Below are 16,969 nucleotides of genomic sequence, written 5' to 3' on the forward strand. Positions count from 1 at the left end.
GAGCTCTGAGGGCAGGTTCCACTTCGGACACAGTTTTTAGGCCTCCCATCAGACTAACCCAGCATCTTGCACTTGGTCAAGGGAAGACTTGGTCATATTTTAACTTGAACTCCAGTTACCTTCTGTGACAGTTTGGGAACTTGTGCCAAAGGGTGTGAGATGGGAAGATTAGACCAGAAAAGAATCTATCCAGACCTGCCCTCTACCACCGCCCCAATGCATACATACATACATATCTATATACACATACTTCTGGGTATATATAGTTGGTTATTCTGGATGAAGTTAATCTACCTCCTTCAAGAGTCATCTGAAGAAACTAGCACTGGAGAATACAAGTATCTGAATATTTAGGGCGGCCGTAAAGCCTGGAAGCAGTGGTGAATATACCTAATGTTTTACCCATATTACATTATAGTACCGATACATGTTCTGTTCAGTGCTATGACATCCGCTCAGTGTGCCGTCCCTTATTAGCAATGCAGAGTGCAGTGCGCTGTGCAAAACTACAATGAGCAGGTATGATACTATAGCGTTTCCACCAATCCCTGCCTGCACGTGCATCTGTGTCTGATGGCTTGTGTGTCTGATTTCCACTGACTAAACGTGGACCTTTTCATAGCCGAGAAGTAAATCAAGAGGGTACAAACTATTAAAAATATATATTACCCATGTTTCTAGACTGTTGCCACCTTGTAAATTAATTTAAGCAAACTGCTTTATCTATCTAGTTGACAGTGTCAGGACAGACAGCCTTTTAGAATAACATTGCAGCAGGGGAGGGAGGGACACGGTATGACCACTGCCCCATCTAAGTGCTAGAGGTTACCAACCTGCGCTCTAAGTGGTGTTACTGGGAACCAGGATGGAGAAATGAACTTCCAGGTTCACTGGCCAAGGACAATTGACAACGTCTACAGTTGTGGGTCTGAGAATAAGGCTATCTTACCCCTGTCAGATCTGATAGACGAGCATTCTTCCCCTTTCTTTAGTGCCTGAGGCTCTGGTAGGCTCCAGAGCCAGGGAGACCATTTCTCAATTTCCATATCTATCCCAACTAGTCAAGGGTTTTCTATGGTCCTGGACCTTTCAGTGTGAGGTCTCTATGCTATTTTGACCCCAATTTCACAAGGTGGTATTGAAGTACCATGTGGTAGCTGCTTAAGTTTTGCAATGAGAGGTCATTTAAAGTAGCCTTAAAACCAAAAGCTTTCTGACAGAAATGGAAACTGTTTGCAAATGAGTATGAGTTGTGGGATAGTAACCTCTTGTAGCTACTCTCGATGATCTAGCATTCAGTTTACTCATCTTCCTTTCAGCCATTCATCTTCCAGTATCCCCCTATTATAGGTCCTATCAAACAAGCCTTAGTATAAGACTTACATGAAAGGACCCAAGGTATTGTCCAGCTTTGAAACATCTTCAAGAGAAGCTTTGACTTGACATTCTTAACTCCCAGTAAACCAACCTCTTAGTGTCAGGCTTAAAATTATAGCTGTTCGGCCTTGGCTTTCAATCTTAATCTGCCTTTATACAATTCAGATGCAAAGAACTGCATCAGTTTGGCAGTTTATTCTTGTATTTATTACATGTTTAAGTAGACAGACAATTTTTTATTCAGTGTTACCTTGGCATATTTTGTTATAAAGCCAGGTCCAAACATGCCTCTAAATGACTGTCCCTTATTAGCCTGACCACATGACTTAGAGCTGTAGACGTTTAAGCAAAAGCAGGGTTGGCAGTGACGTAATAGTAGAAAAGATCCCCTGGCAGGCAAGAGGCTTCAGCATATTATGTAGTTAGCAGGTTGATCACTGCTTACCTGTATTGTGTACTTCCTCAGTAATATACATGCCTTCTCGATAGGTCAGTCCCCCTACAACAGGGGTTCCTGTGGCTGGAGCCAGCGTAGGGTCAAATGCATCAATATCGAAACTCAGATGGATTGGCCTTTGTCTTCTTGAAAGGAATAGAATAAGAATAGTCATTTGGGCTGTACTTGGACATTCATCCTTCCTACAGTTGCAACTCCTTGATTTTGTTGCTGTTAATCCTAGTACTGTGTTAATATAGCACATTTCCAGATTTCCTATTCTGGAAGTTACTGAGTAGGTTAGATGCCTACACACCACTTCATAATTTTGCCCTTTGTTCTGTGTGCCTCAGACAGACTAACTCCAATTTGTATTTCCAATTTACCCTGGGCATCAGAGCCTCTTACATTAAGAACTATCAATAGAGGGAACTCCTCACTTCCATAGGACATGGGTTCTGACAGATTCTAGTTTAAGTTGGATTGATCTAGGTTACAGTTGCAGTTGCTGTTATACTCTGAGAGAATAACAGCAGCTCTGAACTTAAGAGTTGAGTTTATGTTTGCAGTCTTACCATCTCCTACTTCTAACTTGTTTAGCCCAGGTGTCCAATGGCTGAAGCTAACATATAGCAAACACCTATACAGTAAATTATTTGCACTTCTTAACAGCTTAAGAAATGGCATACTACCAAGGTGGCAATTAATCACCCAGAAATGAAGACTCATCACTGGGAAAATGTTCTTAACTAGCATTTGATTAGTATTCATCTCCCATCTTTCTACACTACCAAGATTTGCTTAATATAAAACTTTCAGATGAAGCAGTAGTGAGGCTGGGAAGAAGAGGACAGTTGAATGCTTCTCCTCTCGAAAGGTAAGCATTAAAAAAATGGAAAGAGGGCTTCCCTGGTGGCGCAGTGGTTGAGAGTCTGCCTGCCGATGCAGGGGACACAGGTTTGTGCCCCGGTCCAGGAAGATCCCACATGCCGCGGAGCGGCTAGGCCCGTGAGCCATGGGCGCTGAGCCTGCGCGTCCGGAGCCTGTGCTCCGCAACAGGAGAGGCCACAACAGTGAGAGGCCCGTGTACCGAAAAAAAAAAAAAAAAAAAAGAGAAATTCATGAGAGCTGTTTTCCCTCCTAACCCCAGAAGAAAAATATGACCTATATTTCATATTCTCCCTTTCTGAATTATCTAAATTTTTTTATATGTACATGTTTTGCTTTTATTTTAAAAGAAAGGTCATGATCCTCAAGAGACAGGCTAAAGTGTACTGCCCACTGAGAATCTGCCGTGTTCCCTCTGGGACCTAGAGTAGATATCCATTGTAGTCACTTACTTGCCAATCAGCAGATCGAATGTCTGTTCCATGACCTTCTGGATACCAAGTCGATCTATGTCTCTCATGGAAAAGTACTGGATATCATAGTTCTTTAAAATAAAACTGGTAACATATAAAGGAAGGAAGCCTTAGTTTAAAGAGCATTTTTAATCAAATGTGGGGGGGGGGGCGGGGGGTTGTCTTCATAGTGACCTACAGCAGGTTAACGCAAGAAACAACCCATCAAGTGGAACATTAGTGGCCAGGACAGGCCCAAAGCTCAACTGTAATGTATCAACTTACTGTTCAGGAGGGTCCACGTCTCTTAGTCCAATGTATACAATACTTGGGGAAGAGATACAGGGTTTGATCCAGGAAAATCCTGGGAGTTGTGGGACCTATGAAGAGAGGAATGAACAGGATTCATCAAGGATTCTTGGTGTCATCAAGATAGTCCCCGTGTGCTTCCCAGTGTGCTTTCTCCTCTTACCCACAGTATATGGGTAAAGCAGCAGACACACTTGATCTGGGAAGGAACTGGATAGAAGTAGAAGTGATTCAGAAGGGCAGCTGAAGAACACAGCTGAAGAAGAAGAATAAAACACCTTCTCTTAAGGCGGCCTTGGTTTCTCATTAACTTACCTAAATAGCAGGAATACCGCTGATTAGGCCTTTCCATCTCTTTGCACACTACTGAATTGTTTACAGATTGGTTCTTGAGATGGCAACTGGGTTACATTTCAAGTCCCCAACAGCCAAAACGTGAATTCTGCCTAGTGAATAACCTTTGTACTGTCCTGGTTTAACTTGGTCCCTCACTGAGGGGAAGGATACACAAATTCTGGTCTATGCCTAGCATGGTCTCCCATGTCTTCTGAACAGCCTGGGAGAAGATTACCTAGATGTAATCATGGTTTTACTTGTCTTCTAGACCAGTGGGTCTGAGAGTGAGGCCTAGGAGGTTCTTACCAAGAAGTCTTCCGGCTGTAAGTGTATCAGATCACTAGAGTTGCTACCCACTCACCACATTCCTTTGTTACGAGATTATGATCCCCCCCTAAGAGCAGGACCATGTCCTAGTCATCTTTATGCCCCCAGCATCTAGACTGTCTGGTCCAAAATAATGTTTGATGAACAAATGAAGGAATGGTAAGCATTACTACAGCCATCCTTCACAGAAATGTTACTGAACTAGACTCTCAAAGCCCCAGGATAACCCTTGCAAGCTGTTCAACGTTCTCTTTGTTTCAGCCCACTAACCTTGTCCTGTAGTTCTTTGAGGAGAAATGAAACTGGCTGTCCGTGGAGATTTCCAGATGAAGTGGTGAGGGGTGTATTGATGTCAGCATGGGCATCAACCCAGATCACACAAAGGTCTGGGCAGTGCCGGGCGTGCCCACTAATGGTACCAATTGCCAGGCTGCAAAGAACAAACACAGTACTAGTAAAGGCCTTCCCCTTGGCAAGCATCACTGGCAAATATCTTCAGCCAACACAGCTCACACTTTGTCCTCAGGGCAAAGTCAAGGCCCTAGATTGAGGCTGGATTTGGATGAGACAGAGTCCCTGGGACTGTGTTCCCAAAGACGAGACTTGAGAGAGAGACGGGGAGACATGGAAGGCTCCAAAGAGTCAAAGGTGACAACTGGTGATCCTTGTAGTGTGACAGGTGTCATTGCTGCTCCCAAATCCCTCTAATTGGATCCATTAGCCTTGGCCCAGAAAACGACCCAAAATATTTGTTCAACAGATGAAATCCTGTTAAATGGTATGGGCTGTATGTAACAACTCACTAATACTACTTAATACCTCTCGAGAGACCGGGGAGATCTAATTACTTTTAAAGAATCAGTTATATTAACTTGTTAAGGATAAAAATTAGTATTACAGCTGTTGAGAAAGATGATGTGATATTTCCTAAAACAAGTCAAAGTTTTTAAAGACATCAAAGTTAACAGGGCAACCCAATTAAAGACCTCATTAGATCACTGAATAAAGTAGAAGTTTATTTCCATGTTATCTTATATACATTAGCATGGCATGCAGATATCATTAAGTGTTTCTGGTTTCTGCTTTCCGTGTCCTTGGTCTCCGCTTGCATTAGCCAACTGTCCTGTCTGACCTGTAGGAATATAGCTGATGAAATTGTGCTTGGAAAGCTGCCTAAGCTTCCTAGGAACCAAAGAATTTGACATAGATGAGAAATGCAGCTTAAGCATCTTAGGAACTAACTACAGTCATCTTTCTTGATCAGTACAGCCTGAGGTAGCATTTTAAGCTCCATGTCCCACATAGGACCTTTACGAGAGATAGCATGGTCTGGCGCTAAAAGCACTGGATTAAGTCCGAATATTGGGGGTCTTTCTAGGAAGAAATGTGTGAAATAGGGCAAGTCATCTAACCTTGCTAGACTGCAGTTTCCCTTTCTGTAAGATAGGGATAATAATCTTAGCCTGTTTAAGTCAGAGTTGGTTTGACGATTAAAGCAGTAGTGTATGTTGTACTATTAAAGGGAGCTGAGTGACCTAAAAATGCCTCTTCCTTTAAAATATTCAACAGCTGTTCAGGTTATACACACATCCCTTCCTTTCTAGAATCTTCCGGACAGCCTAGGTTTTAGCACTGAACAGGAAACAGGGAGCAGTGATAGAGCTGCAATCTAGACACAAACAAAAGGAAAAGCAAGGATTATGATAATTACAATAATAAGCAGTCCCCAAGTAGTCCGCTGACCAGAAGAGAGACAATAAATGAACTTTGAGCATGGAGCTAAGAGACAAGAGATCCACCCTTGGGTTATTTAATCAATTTCGGTAGAGAACCTGTGACTGACTTTCTTATTCTACTTAAAATTTTATTCCTGATGAGGAATCTACCTGCATTTGCAGTTCTGTTAAGTGATCTGAGAAGCTCTCTGAGTACCTCAGGGGAAGTTGCTAGATTGGATCTCAAAAGAAAATTTAATTGCCCATAGAGGTCACAATGGACTTGAATCCCAGCTCTGCTACTTCCTGGCCCTAAGACCTTGCGTAAGTTATCTAACCTCTGTCCCTCAGTGTACCCAGCAGTGAATTAGATAAAATTGTATCTGCCTCATGGCATTATTTTGAGGATTAACTGAGAATATGTATGAAGTCCTTGATATTCCTAGTGCTTCAATGCCATTTTTCTTTCTACCAAAAAAATCTTCATTACTTAGCTCAAATTACACTTCCCTGTGAAATCTGACTACTCTAGCCCAGACTGATCTCTTCCTTCTGAGATGTAGGATTCAATATTTTTTTCATTCCATGTGTATTTATTTCATTTAATCCTAATAGATCACAAGTTTCCCATAATCCTTAGCATTGCTTGAGAACTCATCAGAACAGTGCTCGATATAGTGCATGCTGATTCACTGAGAGGAAGGATCTAATGTATTAGCCAGCTAGGAAGGCTAATACAATACTGTGCAGGGTAGAGAATGTATTCACATGCCAAGTGGGGCATTTCTAACAAACCTATTAGCAGAAGTGCTTAAAAAAAGAATAAGCCCAAATTCAGCCTACTGATAGATTCCTCCAATTCTCCTAAATAACGAAAATGAAAGTCATGAGACAGTTTTAAGAAAGCTTTCCAAGAAATAAGCGTGAAATATACTGAAACATACTGTCTAAAAACTTTGCTTAGTTTAACTCTGAACTTGTCCTTATACTACGTGATATTTTCTCCAGTGGTTCATGATCTTAGACATGAAAATACCCTAAAAATTATTATTATACCCTAAAAATTCGAAAGGGTATTTTACTCTAAATGAGGAAACAGAGACAAAGAAGCTAATTGATAGGCTGATGCAATCCAGCCCCTCCACCACCCCTGGCTCCCAGCTTACCTGTGGTCTCCTCCCACGGTGACACAGCTGTAGCCACCTGACACTGCTCTACTAACCACCTCTGCTAGTTCCTGGTTGGCAAGGCCCACTGAGCGAGGATTCACTATCAAGTTATTATAGAGATCATCTTTGGGAACTGGGGTAAAACTCAAGTCTCCGAAGTCTTTAAGGTGGCAGCCTAGAAACAGGGATGACAAGATTAATTATAATATATGTTATTACAACTCTTACTGGCCTGGGCCACAAATAATAACTGTGACAAAGTACACATCATACTTATTGTCATGGTAACTCAAAATGTCACATGACAGTGGCAGGATTCTCTCAGTCCTCCCAGCAATCCTGTGGGGTAGATCCTGTTAGGAACACCATTTTGCAGATAAAGAAGCTGGGTTTTAGAAAGTAAAGCCCAGAAATGTTCACTAACTTAACCTAACAATCACAAAACTGGTAGCAATTTGTAAGACCTCAGATATCCCTGAGTTACAGAGTGAAAATAAAGTACCAAGAGGAACTGGCAGGATTTTAAGAGAATTGAGTATTGTTAACTTAGGACAAAGAAACATACTTAGGAATTTTCACATTACAAACTTTTTTTTTTTTTTAAATAAAAGGCCAGGGCCTCCCTGGTGGCGCAAGTGGTTGAGAGTCCGCCTGCCGATGCAGGGGATACGGGTTCGTGCCCCGGTCTGGGAGGATCCCATATGCCGCGGAGCGGCTGGGCCCGTGAGCCATGGCCGCTGAGCCTGCGCGTCCGGAGCCTGCGCGTCCGGAGCCTGTGCTCCGCAACGGGGGAGGCCACAACAGTGAGAGGCCCGCATACCGCAAAAAAAATAAATAAATAAAAGGCCAGGGCTTCCCTGGTGGCGCAGTGGTTGAGAGTCCGCCTGCCGATGCAGGGGACATGGGTTTGTGCACCAGTCCGGGAGGATCCCACATGCCGCGAAGCGGCTGGGCCCGTGAGCCGTGGCCGCTGAGCCTGCGCGTCCGGAGCCTGTGCTCCGCAACGGGAGAGGCCACGGCAGTGAGAGGCCCACGTACCGCAAAAAAAATAAAAAATAAAAAATAAAAGGCCAATCTGAGGACCTAAATATTTCTTAATTTTAGGATGCTTTAACAGTTATTACTTACAAGATCCCAAACACTGTTGCAACTGCTCAACAGAAATTCTTAAGACTCACAACAATCCTATTAGGCAACTATAGTATGCCATTCTGTAACTGAGGGAACTGAAGCAAGGTCCCAAGGTCACACAGTTGCTAGGTGCCAGAATCAGGATCCAAATTCAGGCCATCTGCTGCAAAGTGTGTATTCTCGACTCTGCGGTTTGTATCTCAACGATTCCCTCTTGATTCTGACACTTTAAGAACTAAGGAGTCCTCTCCAGGGTACTTCCCTGGTGGTCCAGTGGGTAAGACTCCCCACTCCCAATGCAGAGGGCCCAGGTTCGATCCCTGGTGGGGGAACTAGATTCTGCATGCATGCCGCAACTAAGGAGTCCACATGCCACAGCGATAATCCCACGTGCTGCAACTAAGACCTGGCGCGGCCTAAATAAATAAAATTTTTTAAAAAGTCCTCTCCAAGGAGCCAACAAGATGGCAGAAGTGGAGCAGGAGCAGCAGTGGACCTTCTGCAAGTTCATCCACTTTGGTGAGCACCTAGACCAAGCACTGGACATGTTGACACACCGACACAGCTGCACAGTGCCCTGCGGCTGTGGCAGAAGCACCTGGGCAGGGCCAGCCTGGGGGCACGGCCCACAGAGAAGCCGTAGGTGCTGAAGATATTCTGCCCAGATGGTGGGCGTGCAAGACCTTCACCCAGGTGGAAACCAAGCCCAAGATCATTGGCCACTACCTGGGCGAGTTCTCTATCACCTACAAGCCTATGAAGCACAGAGCCACCCACCCCTCCTGCTTCATCCACCTTGAGTAGCTTGTTCGGCCAGTAAAGGCACAGACTTCTCTTTAAAACAGACAAACAGAATGAACTAGTGGTATATTCTGACAGTAAGCTGTAATATTTTCCCACCCGGGGTTCACATATTCCAGCAAATTACGACATTAGTCACTACATGTTAATCTTTAGTGTAAGTACCAGTCTTTCAGTCTTAACCACTTATATCAATAAATTGGTTGGATTTAGGGTGAGGACTAAATTATCCAACACTACCAAAGGATTTGAGCAAACAGAACGTTAGCATAGATTGTATTCTTATGGGCCTGTTTCTCAAAACTAGAATCCAGGTATGTTGAGGGGAGGGGCAAGTGGTCACAGTATAGACATCTGAATGTTTGCAGAGACTTGTATTAAAGATTTGTATTAAGACTAGCACAGACCAATCTTGAATATAAATTGTACAGTTTAAGCTTTACCTCTTGAACCCAAACTCAATCCAAAGCCAAACTTCTGAGAGAATGTAGAGATTTGAGAAGAAATGGCCTGGAACATAAACCCAACCGAGGGATCACCACCAAGATCTGGATGACTAAATAAGAAGGAAAGGTGCTGAAGGTAGAAGAATATGAAAACAGGCCAAAGACATTGAGAACCAAGAGAAAAAATAAAACATCTATAAAAATCTTAAAATCTTTTAAAAAGAAAAAAGCCACGAGTAACATCACTATGTACTTTACTAAATCTCGAAATATGGAAGGACACTTTAGATTTAAGAGAAATGAAGCTTTAACTTTCAAGTCAATATCAGGTCTTGCCATTGTTGCAACACAGTCTTGAGCTGGACAGATTTGAATGGCAGTGCCTATACTTGATGTTTTAACTTCCATATCCGTGTTTATCTCAGCATCTCTAGGTGCAAGATGCCATGGCTTGACTGGCGTTTTATATTAGGTGTATAATTAGAAAAGGTTTATAATCTAATTGAATAATAATGTTAATATTAATTTTTGAAGATTAACTCATTTAATCCTTCCATGACCAATAAGAAATACATGGGAATTAAAGTGATCAACCTGGTGGTTAAGTGATGGAACTTGGGGAGCACTAAGTCCAGTCATGGAATCTAGGATGTAGACTTAGATCAGTATGACAGGGCTTCCCTGGTGGCGCAGAGGTTGAGAGTCCGCCTGCCAATGCAGGGGACACGGGTTCATGCCCCCGTCCAGGAAGATCCCACATGCTGCGGAGTGGCTGGGCCCATGAGCCATGGCCACTGAGCCTGCGCATCCAGAGCCTGTGCTCCGCAACGGGAGAGGCCACAACAGTGAGAGGCCCGCGTACTGCAAAAAATAAATAAATAAATAGCTAGCTAGCTAGATAGATAAGTATGACAGAAAACAGTACAAACTGGGCTATTATTTACTTATCAGAATAAAGCTGCAGAAAGCTTAAAAAGGGAACTTAAGAGAATTTGATAGTCTTACAGCAACACTCGCCATGGAAGAGAGACTGAATTTCATAAAAGTATTTTGGTCATTGAACATATAACTCTGTGGAGTGAATCACCAGCTTAATGCACAGCCTGGATGGTGGGTTCCAATTCCTTGCTCACCAAACAGCCTTCTGCTTATTCACTTAGTTTCTCAGTTGCCCTCATACCAGCAAGAGGGCTTCCTGACAGTGGATGCCAGAAGGACTCTTGCTCACTGAAACTACGCACGGGCATTTGGGCTTATACATCATGGTTAGCACGAGTCTCTGGGTCTGAAAGCCTGATAAACTCTGCACACTTCAAGACTTCTGTTCCTGGACCCACAGAGCTGAGGGCCAGACCCCCTGAAGGGATCAATACCTTGAGAGGCCCTGACCCTCAACTCTGCTGTTTGATTTCCACATTAAATTCCCGGTAAGGACTAGGGACAATGAGTGCTAAAGGAGTGAAAGGAGGTTATAGGGAACATGAATTATGACCCATAGGCCAGTTTTTGAGGAGTAGAGAGGCTGATGGGAGGTTAATTTTTTGTTAAGAGCAGGGTGAACTGAGTAATGATAAAGCAATTACCTTAGCAGAGTGCAATGGCAAGTTCTTCTAGTTCAAAAGATAAATGGTCTCACTAATTTTAAAGAATCTTGGAATAATAGTGAAAAAAGCAAATATTATAACATGGAAATCTGTCATACTGGAGAGAGCTGTCCCTTTCTCAAACTTCTTGTGCTTCAGGTCAACTCATCTGCAAGTCTAAATCAGATGAGACATAATATTTCATTGCTGCGCCTTCCTCTTTTAGAAGGCATTGTAGGATGAAATAAACCTGAAACTTCCAAGGAAGCTCTCACATCAAACAGATTTGGAACCAACTGGAAAGGGCTCTCATTTTTCATTTGCAGTGGGAAAAAGTCAAGCTCTGTATACACTGGCACCACCTCACTGCTTCTCTCCCCAGTGCTGGTAATAAAAATACACTGACTACTACTCTGATCTTTTAGGCCCCGTTGTTACTTTCGGCCTTGATAAACCTCTCAGGTTCCACTGGAGTGGAACAAGAACACAAGTGCATCCACAGGATGATGCAACCGGAAGAAATCCAAACAGCCCTGTCTGACGTTAGCAGTGTCTGTGGACAGCACTTCTATTTCAGGGCCCTCATTACCAGTGAATCCTTGAAAGAAGCCAGTGGCAGGAAAGAAGGAAAAGGAACAAAACTGTCTTTCTCCACACACCACACAGTGCTAGCTAGATGCTTTACAATAGCTACTAATCCTTACTTCCTCTGCTGGTATGATTATCCACATACTTTGGAGGAAGAAACTCAGCAAAGTTAAATAGCTCCAACTGTTTAGAGCAAGCCTGAATCCTCCTTTGGTTAGAGATTCACGAAAGAATGAGTGAGCAGGCATTTTGATAGCATAAGGGTAGCCCATTCTCTCTGCTGCTCTGACTTCCACTAACAGGTAGCTCCAGCTGCTCCCAAGCCTCCCAGCAAGTCAAGAGAGATGGGTTTTGAGGTGGGCTGACACACGGGCGCGTCTGCCAAGCCACAGGTAGCCCACTGGCAGAATATTAGACTTGGAGAAAAGCTAAGAGTCTATTAGTGTACAGTTTTTCGAACTGTCCTTGAATAGGACGAATGTTTATGATTTGTCAGGAATAACAAGTCAGTGAAACATGCAGAAAAACAAAGACACTGAGTTCTCATTTGGTGCTGTGAGAACACTGGTGGCTCTTAAAGTTATAGACTCAAGTATTGTACACAGCAGATTTCATCCCACAGAAAGGGAGTTCCCAGTATTTTAAAGGATGGCATCTGCTAATTCTTAGAACCTCAAAGTTGTACGTGGAAGACCAGCCTATTGAAAACAGTTGCAGTGTTACTCTAAGTCTAAACTAGGAAAGGAATGCCAGTTAATTCAGGTCATTTGAAGTAAGCAGAATTTCTCTTATCCCTAAAATGTGATTTGGGTAATAACTTTTGAACAGACTGTTATATAAGGTAAACTCATTTGGCTACCACCAATAAAATGCAGGGGTCTGAATTTTGTTTAGTGCATTTAACTCCCAGAAGCTGTACCACCTCAAGAACCATGTGTCCTGGGGTATCTAAGAATCAGCTGTTTGCTTCCTTAGACCCAGCCTCCAAAATAAGTTTGGTGCTTTAGGGAAAGAAATCATATCACACAAGTATACCTATTTGTTCTAGTTCACTTCTTCAGAGCCCCACGTAAGACTGCTCCAACCAACCCTCTCGACACCCGCTTCCTCCCCACTCTGTTCTCCTGTTCAACAGGAGGTGTTCTCAGAGGTGGTGAAGACCATGGATGAGGAACACCGAGGCCAGTGGCACTAGGGGCTCGAGGATGGAAGGTGACCCCGGGCATCCAGGCCAGTCACTTCAGACATGGCCATCTAACATCTGTCGGAGTTTACCTCAAGATCAGCTGATACAGATGTGATGTTAATAGATGCCTTTGCATGAATGTGATCCTTGAGTAAAAAATCCCAATACAAAAAAAGCCCAAAAGTTCGGCTCAAGACATGTAACTGAGATGACCTGCAACACCATTTATGTTTCCTGCTAATTGGTTCTCCAGCCACATCTTAACTTGTCGAAGAAGAACAGTGCACCACTTGCTGAGGATGGGCTTAGTAATGTATGCCCCTCTGAACCCAACTCATGTCAACCCTCCGAGCACCTCAGACTATGGTGAGCCAGCTCAGGCAGGGGCAGAGGTAGGAGGAGGGTTCCTCTGGCTTCACGGGTCACTGCGACAGAACCACTTGCCCTCGTTCAGAACAAGACTGTTAAGCTTCTCTGAGAAAAAGATCTGTTGTTAACGTGCTGACAAAACTTCAAGCTACTCCAATATCTAACCACGGGAAGACACAGCGACAATCCCTGGGGCTAAAATACTGCTTTTCAGAATATGGGATCTTTCTTCTTCTTTAAATTCTTGATGCTCCAACTTGTTCCAGAAAGGATTTAAAGGGCTAGTGACTACAGCTCTGCCAGTTAACCAGTCCAGATGTGTAGCTCCCTGCCCCATACGTGGGCTAGCATCCTGGTGAGTTTCACAAGGAGCCTCAACAAACCAGACAGACCACATTCCACGCTACTCCAGGCTGAAAGCAGAGCGCACAGGAGATGAGGTGGCCACAGTGGGTCAAGTGGCCACAACAGACTGCGAAGGAAAGAATCCCTGTCCTTTGGCCCCTAACTTCCCAGAAGAGTCAAGATCTCCAACCAAGTTCAGTCTCTAAGTTTGTCCCACCTCACACAGTCGCTACAAGGATTGAAATGAGATAACAAGGAAAAGCCTACAGTGCTAGGGGTTACATTATTAGTTCAACTAGATGAGGCATCTTTGTGGTTTTTCTCCCCACCCTACTCTTTTCTTTGCAATAGATGGTGTAATCTAAGACTTCCCAAAACTTGTTTGCAATACGACTATGTCATTTGGATAAGAACAAGAGTTTTGGGCTTCCCTGGTGGCGCAAGTGGTTGAGAACAAGAGTTTTTGGTGAGAAGTAGCAAACATACACAGGCCCATTGATTTCTCATCGAAATAGCTCCTAAGGAGTCCAGCTGTCACACACAGTTCAAATTTTCTCCCTTCCCTGTAAAAGAATATAAAGGCATGGCCAATTTCACTCGGAACACCAATTCTCTGAAAGCCCTAACCACAATGCCACACCCTGCTGTGACTCAGTTCTCAGGTCACACAGGAAGGCATTTTCTACTTCTTTTCCTATTCTGTGGTTCTGGCTTATTGGGGTGGAGGAGGGAGCCAAAAAGATGCTTTCTTCTCTTCAGATACTAGCATTACCACACCTATTATAGGAATACACCCTCATTATTATTATTATTATTATTTGCGGTACGTGGGCCTCTCACTGCTGTGGCCTCTCCCGTTGCGGAGCACAGGCTCCGGACGCGCAGGCTCAGCGGCCATGGCTCACGGGCCCAGCCGCTCCACGGCATGTGGGATCTTCCCGGACCGGGGCACGAACCCACGTCCCCTGCATCGGCAGGCAGACTCTCAACCACTGCGCCACCAGGGAAGCCCCACACCCTCATTATTAAGAGAGCTTGGGGGACTTCCATGGTGGCGCAGTGGTTAAGAATCTGCCTGCCAATGCAGGGGACACGGGTTCGAGCCCTGGTCCGGGAAGATCCCACATGCCTCGGCGCAAGTAAGCCCATGCGCCACAACTACTGAGCCTGTGCTCTAGAGTCTGCAAGCCACAACTACTGAGTCCACATGCCACAACTACTGAAGCCCGCAAGCCTAGAGCCCGTGCTCCGCAACAAGAGAAGCCCCCGCACCTCAACGAAGAGTAGCCCCCGCTCACTTCAGCTAGAGAAAGCCCACGCACAGCAATGAAGACCCAATGCAGCCAAATAAATAAATAAATAAATAAATAAACTTATTTATTTATTTATTTATTTATTTTTTCTTTTTGCGGTATGTGGGCCTCTCACTGTTGTGGCCTCTCCCGTTGCGGAGCACAGGCTCCGGATGCGCAGGCCCAGCGGCCATGGCTCACGGGCCCAGCCGCTCCGCGGCATATGGGATCCTCCCAGACCGGGGCACGAACCCGTATCCCCTGCATCGGCAGGCGGACTCTTAACCACTGCGCCACCAGGGAGGCCCTAAACTTATTTTTAAAAAAAAGAGCATGGTCATTAATAAGGACAAGTAAATTTATTCAAGGATTAAATTATTTAAAGCAACCACAGTAATCCCCTTAGGTTCTAGGCCTCTGAATGTGCTATTTTGGATATTAAAGGAGTAACACCACTCCTTTCTAAAGCAACTAGAGGTCAGCCTTACTTGAAGCAGTCATTAGCTACTTAGGTCCTGGAATAAGTATGTTTCTAAAAAGGAGGCAAAAACTAGCCATCGCCATTTACCAACATTTAGCTTGACTAAATTCATCAACTGGTAGCCCAACACTTGTAAGAGTTTAAAATTTGATATATGACAGCTATTCAATTTAAACATTTTTAAAATCTGGGAAACCAGGGGGCTTCTGAGGAACAAACCATTTTGGGAGTAAGGAAATAGTGATCCGGGAAAATCCCACGGATCACGATGTGAATGAAGTTCCAGGAGAAAGCCTGATGCTTTGCCCCATTTCGTCCTTCAACAAAAGCTAACTGTGTGCTGACTGTGCACCTGGTTGCAGCCTTCAGGGAGCTCACAGCCTGGTCAGAAGACAGGCAGGGAAAGCACAGGCCGGTGCAAACTGCAAAGATGCAGCTGTGCACAGGGTGTGATGGGAACAGGGGAAGGTGCTGACTCAGGCCCAGGATGAGCCAAGGGGACTTCTCAGAAGCATCAGTACCTGAATCCTGAGGTTTTAGCCAGGAATGAAAGGGAAAAGGCTTGCCAAGGAGAAGCACATAATACCTTCAGCCCTACAGAACAATGCCCAGGGTCCATCCGGGAGGACTGCAGAGAGATGAGGAAGGAGGAGGGGGCAGGGCCCAGGTCCTAAATGCAGCAGGGAGCTACTACGGTTCAAGTCAGGACGTGACAAATCAAATCTGCACTGTCCCGTGTGCCGCAACTACTGAGCCGGCGTGCTGCAACTACTGAAGCCCGCGCACCTAGAACCCGTGCTCCGAAACAAGAAGCCACTGCAATAAGTAGCCTGCGCACCGCAACAAAGAGTAGCCCCCACTCGCCGCAAGTAGAGAAAAGCCCGTGCGAAGCAATGAAGACCCAACACAGCCAAAAAAAAAAAATCTGCACTGTTAATCTAGTGATCTGGTGCCCTCTGGAAAATGGCCTGGCCTGCAGAAGAGCAGCTCCCAGAGGGGCTGTAAAGACAAGACAGACAGAACTGACAAGATTCCAGCAATACTTAGAGGGGTGTGGAGGAGAGAGAAAAGGTTTGCCCTCCAGCTTTCTGGCTCTGCTAACATCAGAGATGAGAAACCACAGGGGAAGGGAGTGGAGATGATGGTAAGTTCAGTTTTGGATACTCTGACATTGGGGTGTTAGAGACTATCCTGTTGATAATACGTGGAAACAAGTTAATGGCTCAAATCTAGGCAGTGTTCAATGGCTGATGACGTCACTTCTGATGGAAGTGTATACCACCACCTACGAAGCAGAACTGCCAGAAAAAAAAAAACTGGACCTGAATCTGACCAAGGATCTAGATCCAATAACCAGTAGAAAGGAAATACAGAGGACAAAGAACATGTCATAGGGTGCCACAGGGATGTAATCTGCAAAATACAAGCTGAGAGATTCTACAGACAAATGACCTAGTTTCCGCTACGGATCAACTTCAAGGAAGAAGGAAGAAAATAGGAGGGACCTATAAAGGACTTATGAGATAACAATACAGACCTTATTTGGATCCAAGCTCAAACTGTAATAAAACACACACAAAAAGTGTAAATCAGTCAGGCAATGTGAACATTAACTGGTGTAAGGGCAGATACAAGTTGAAAATAGACTTAATTATCTCTGTTGAAAATAAGGGTAAAAACTTCTCTCCTCTCTTGTGTTTCAGAATTTCTTTCTCTGTCCTTTTCACGGGTACATAAT

The 16,969-nt window shown here is 44.3% G+C and overlaps 1 protein-coding gene across 1 annotated transcript in view; it reads right to left on the reverse strand.

Moving 5' to 3' along the window:
- Window positions 1-16,969, reverse strand: part of ARG2 (arginase 2) — a 28,751-nt gene that overhangs the window by 986 nt on the left and 10,796 nt on the right. Inside the window, exons 3-7 of the mRNA XM_060095953.1 lie at window positions 7,007-7,184; window positions 4,396-4,555; window positions 3,439-3,533; window positions 3,154-3,258; window positions 1,823-1,959 (exon numbers count right to left, since the gene is read on the reverse strand). Of these exons, the coding sequence (XP_059951936.1) occupies window positions 1,823-1,959; window positions 3,154-3,258; window positions 3,439-3,533; window positions 4,396-4,555; window positions 7,007-7,184 (675 nt within the window). The remainder of the gene's footprint in view (window positions 1-1,822; window positions 1,960-3,153; window positions 3,259-3,438; window positions 3,534-4,395; window positions 4,556-7,006; window positions 7,185-16,969) is intronic.

The sequence above is a fragment of the Mesoplodon densirostris genome, chromosome 4 (assembly GCF_025265405.1).
Source record: "Mesoplodon densirostris isolate mMesDen1 chromosome 4, mMesDen1 primary haplotype, whole genome shotgun sequence".
Taxonomy (NCBI): domain Eukaryota; kingdom Metazoa; phylum Chordata; class Mammalia; order Artiodactyla; family Ziphiidae; genus Mesoplodon; species Mesoplodon densirostris.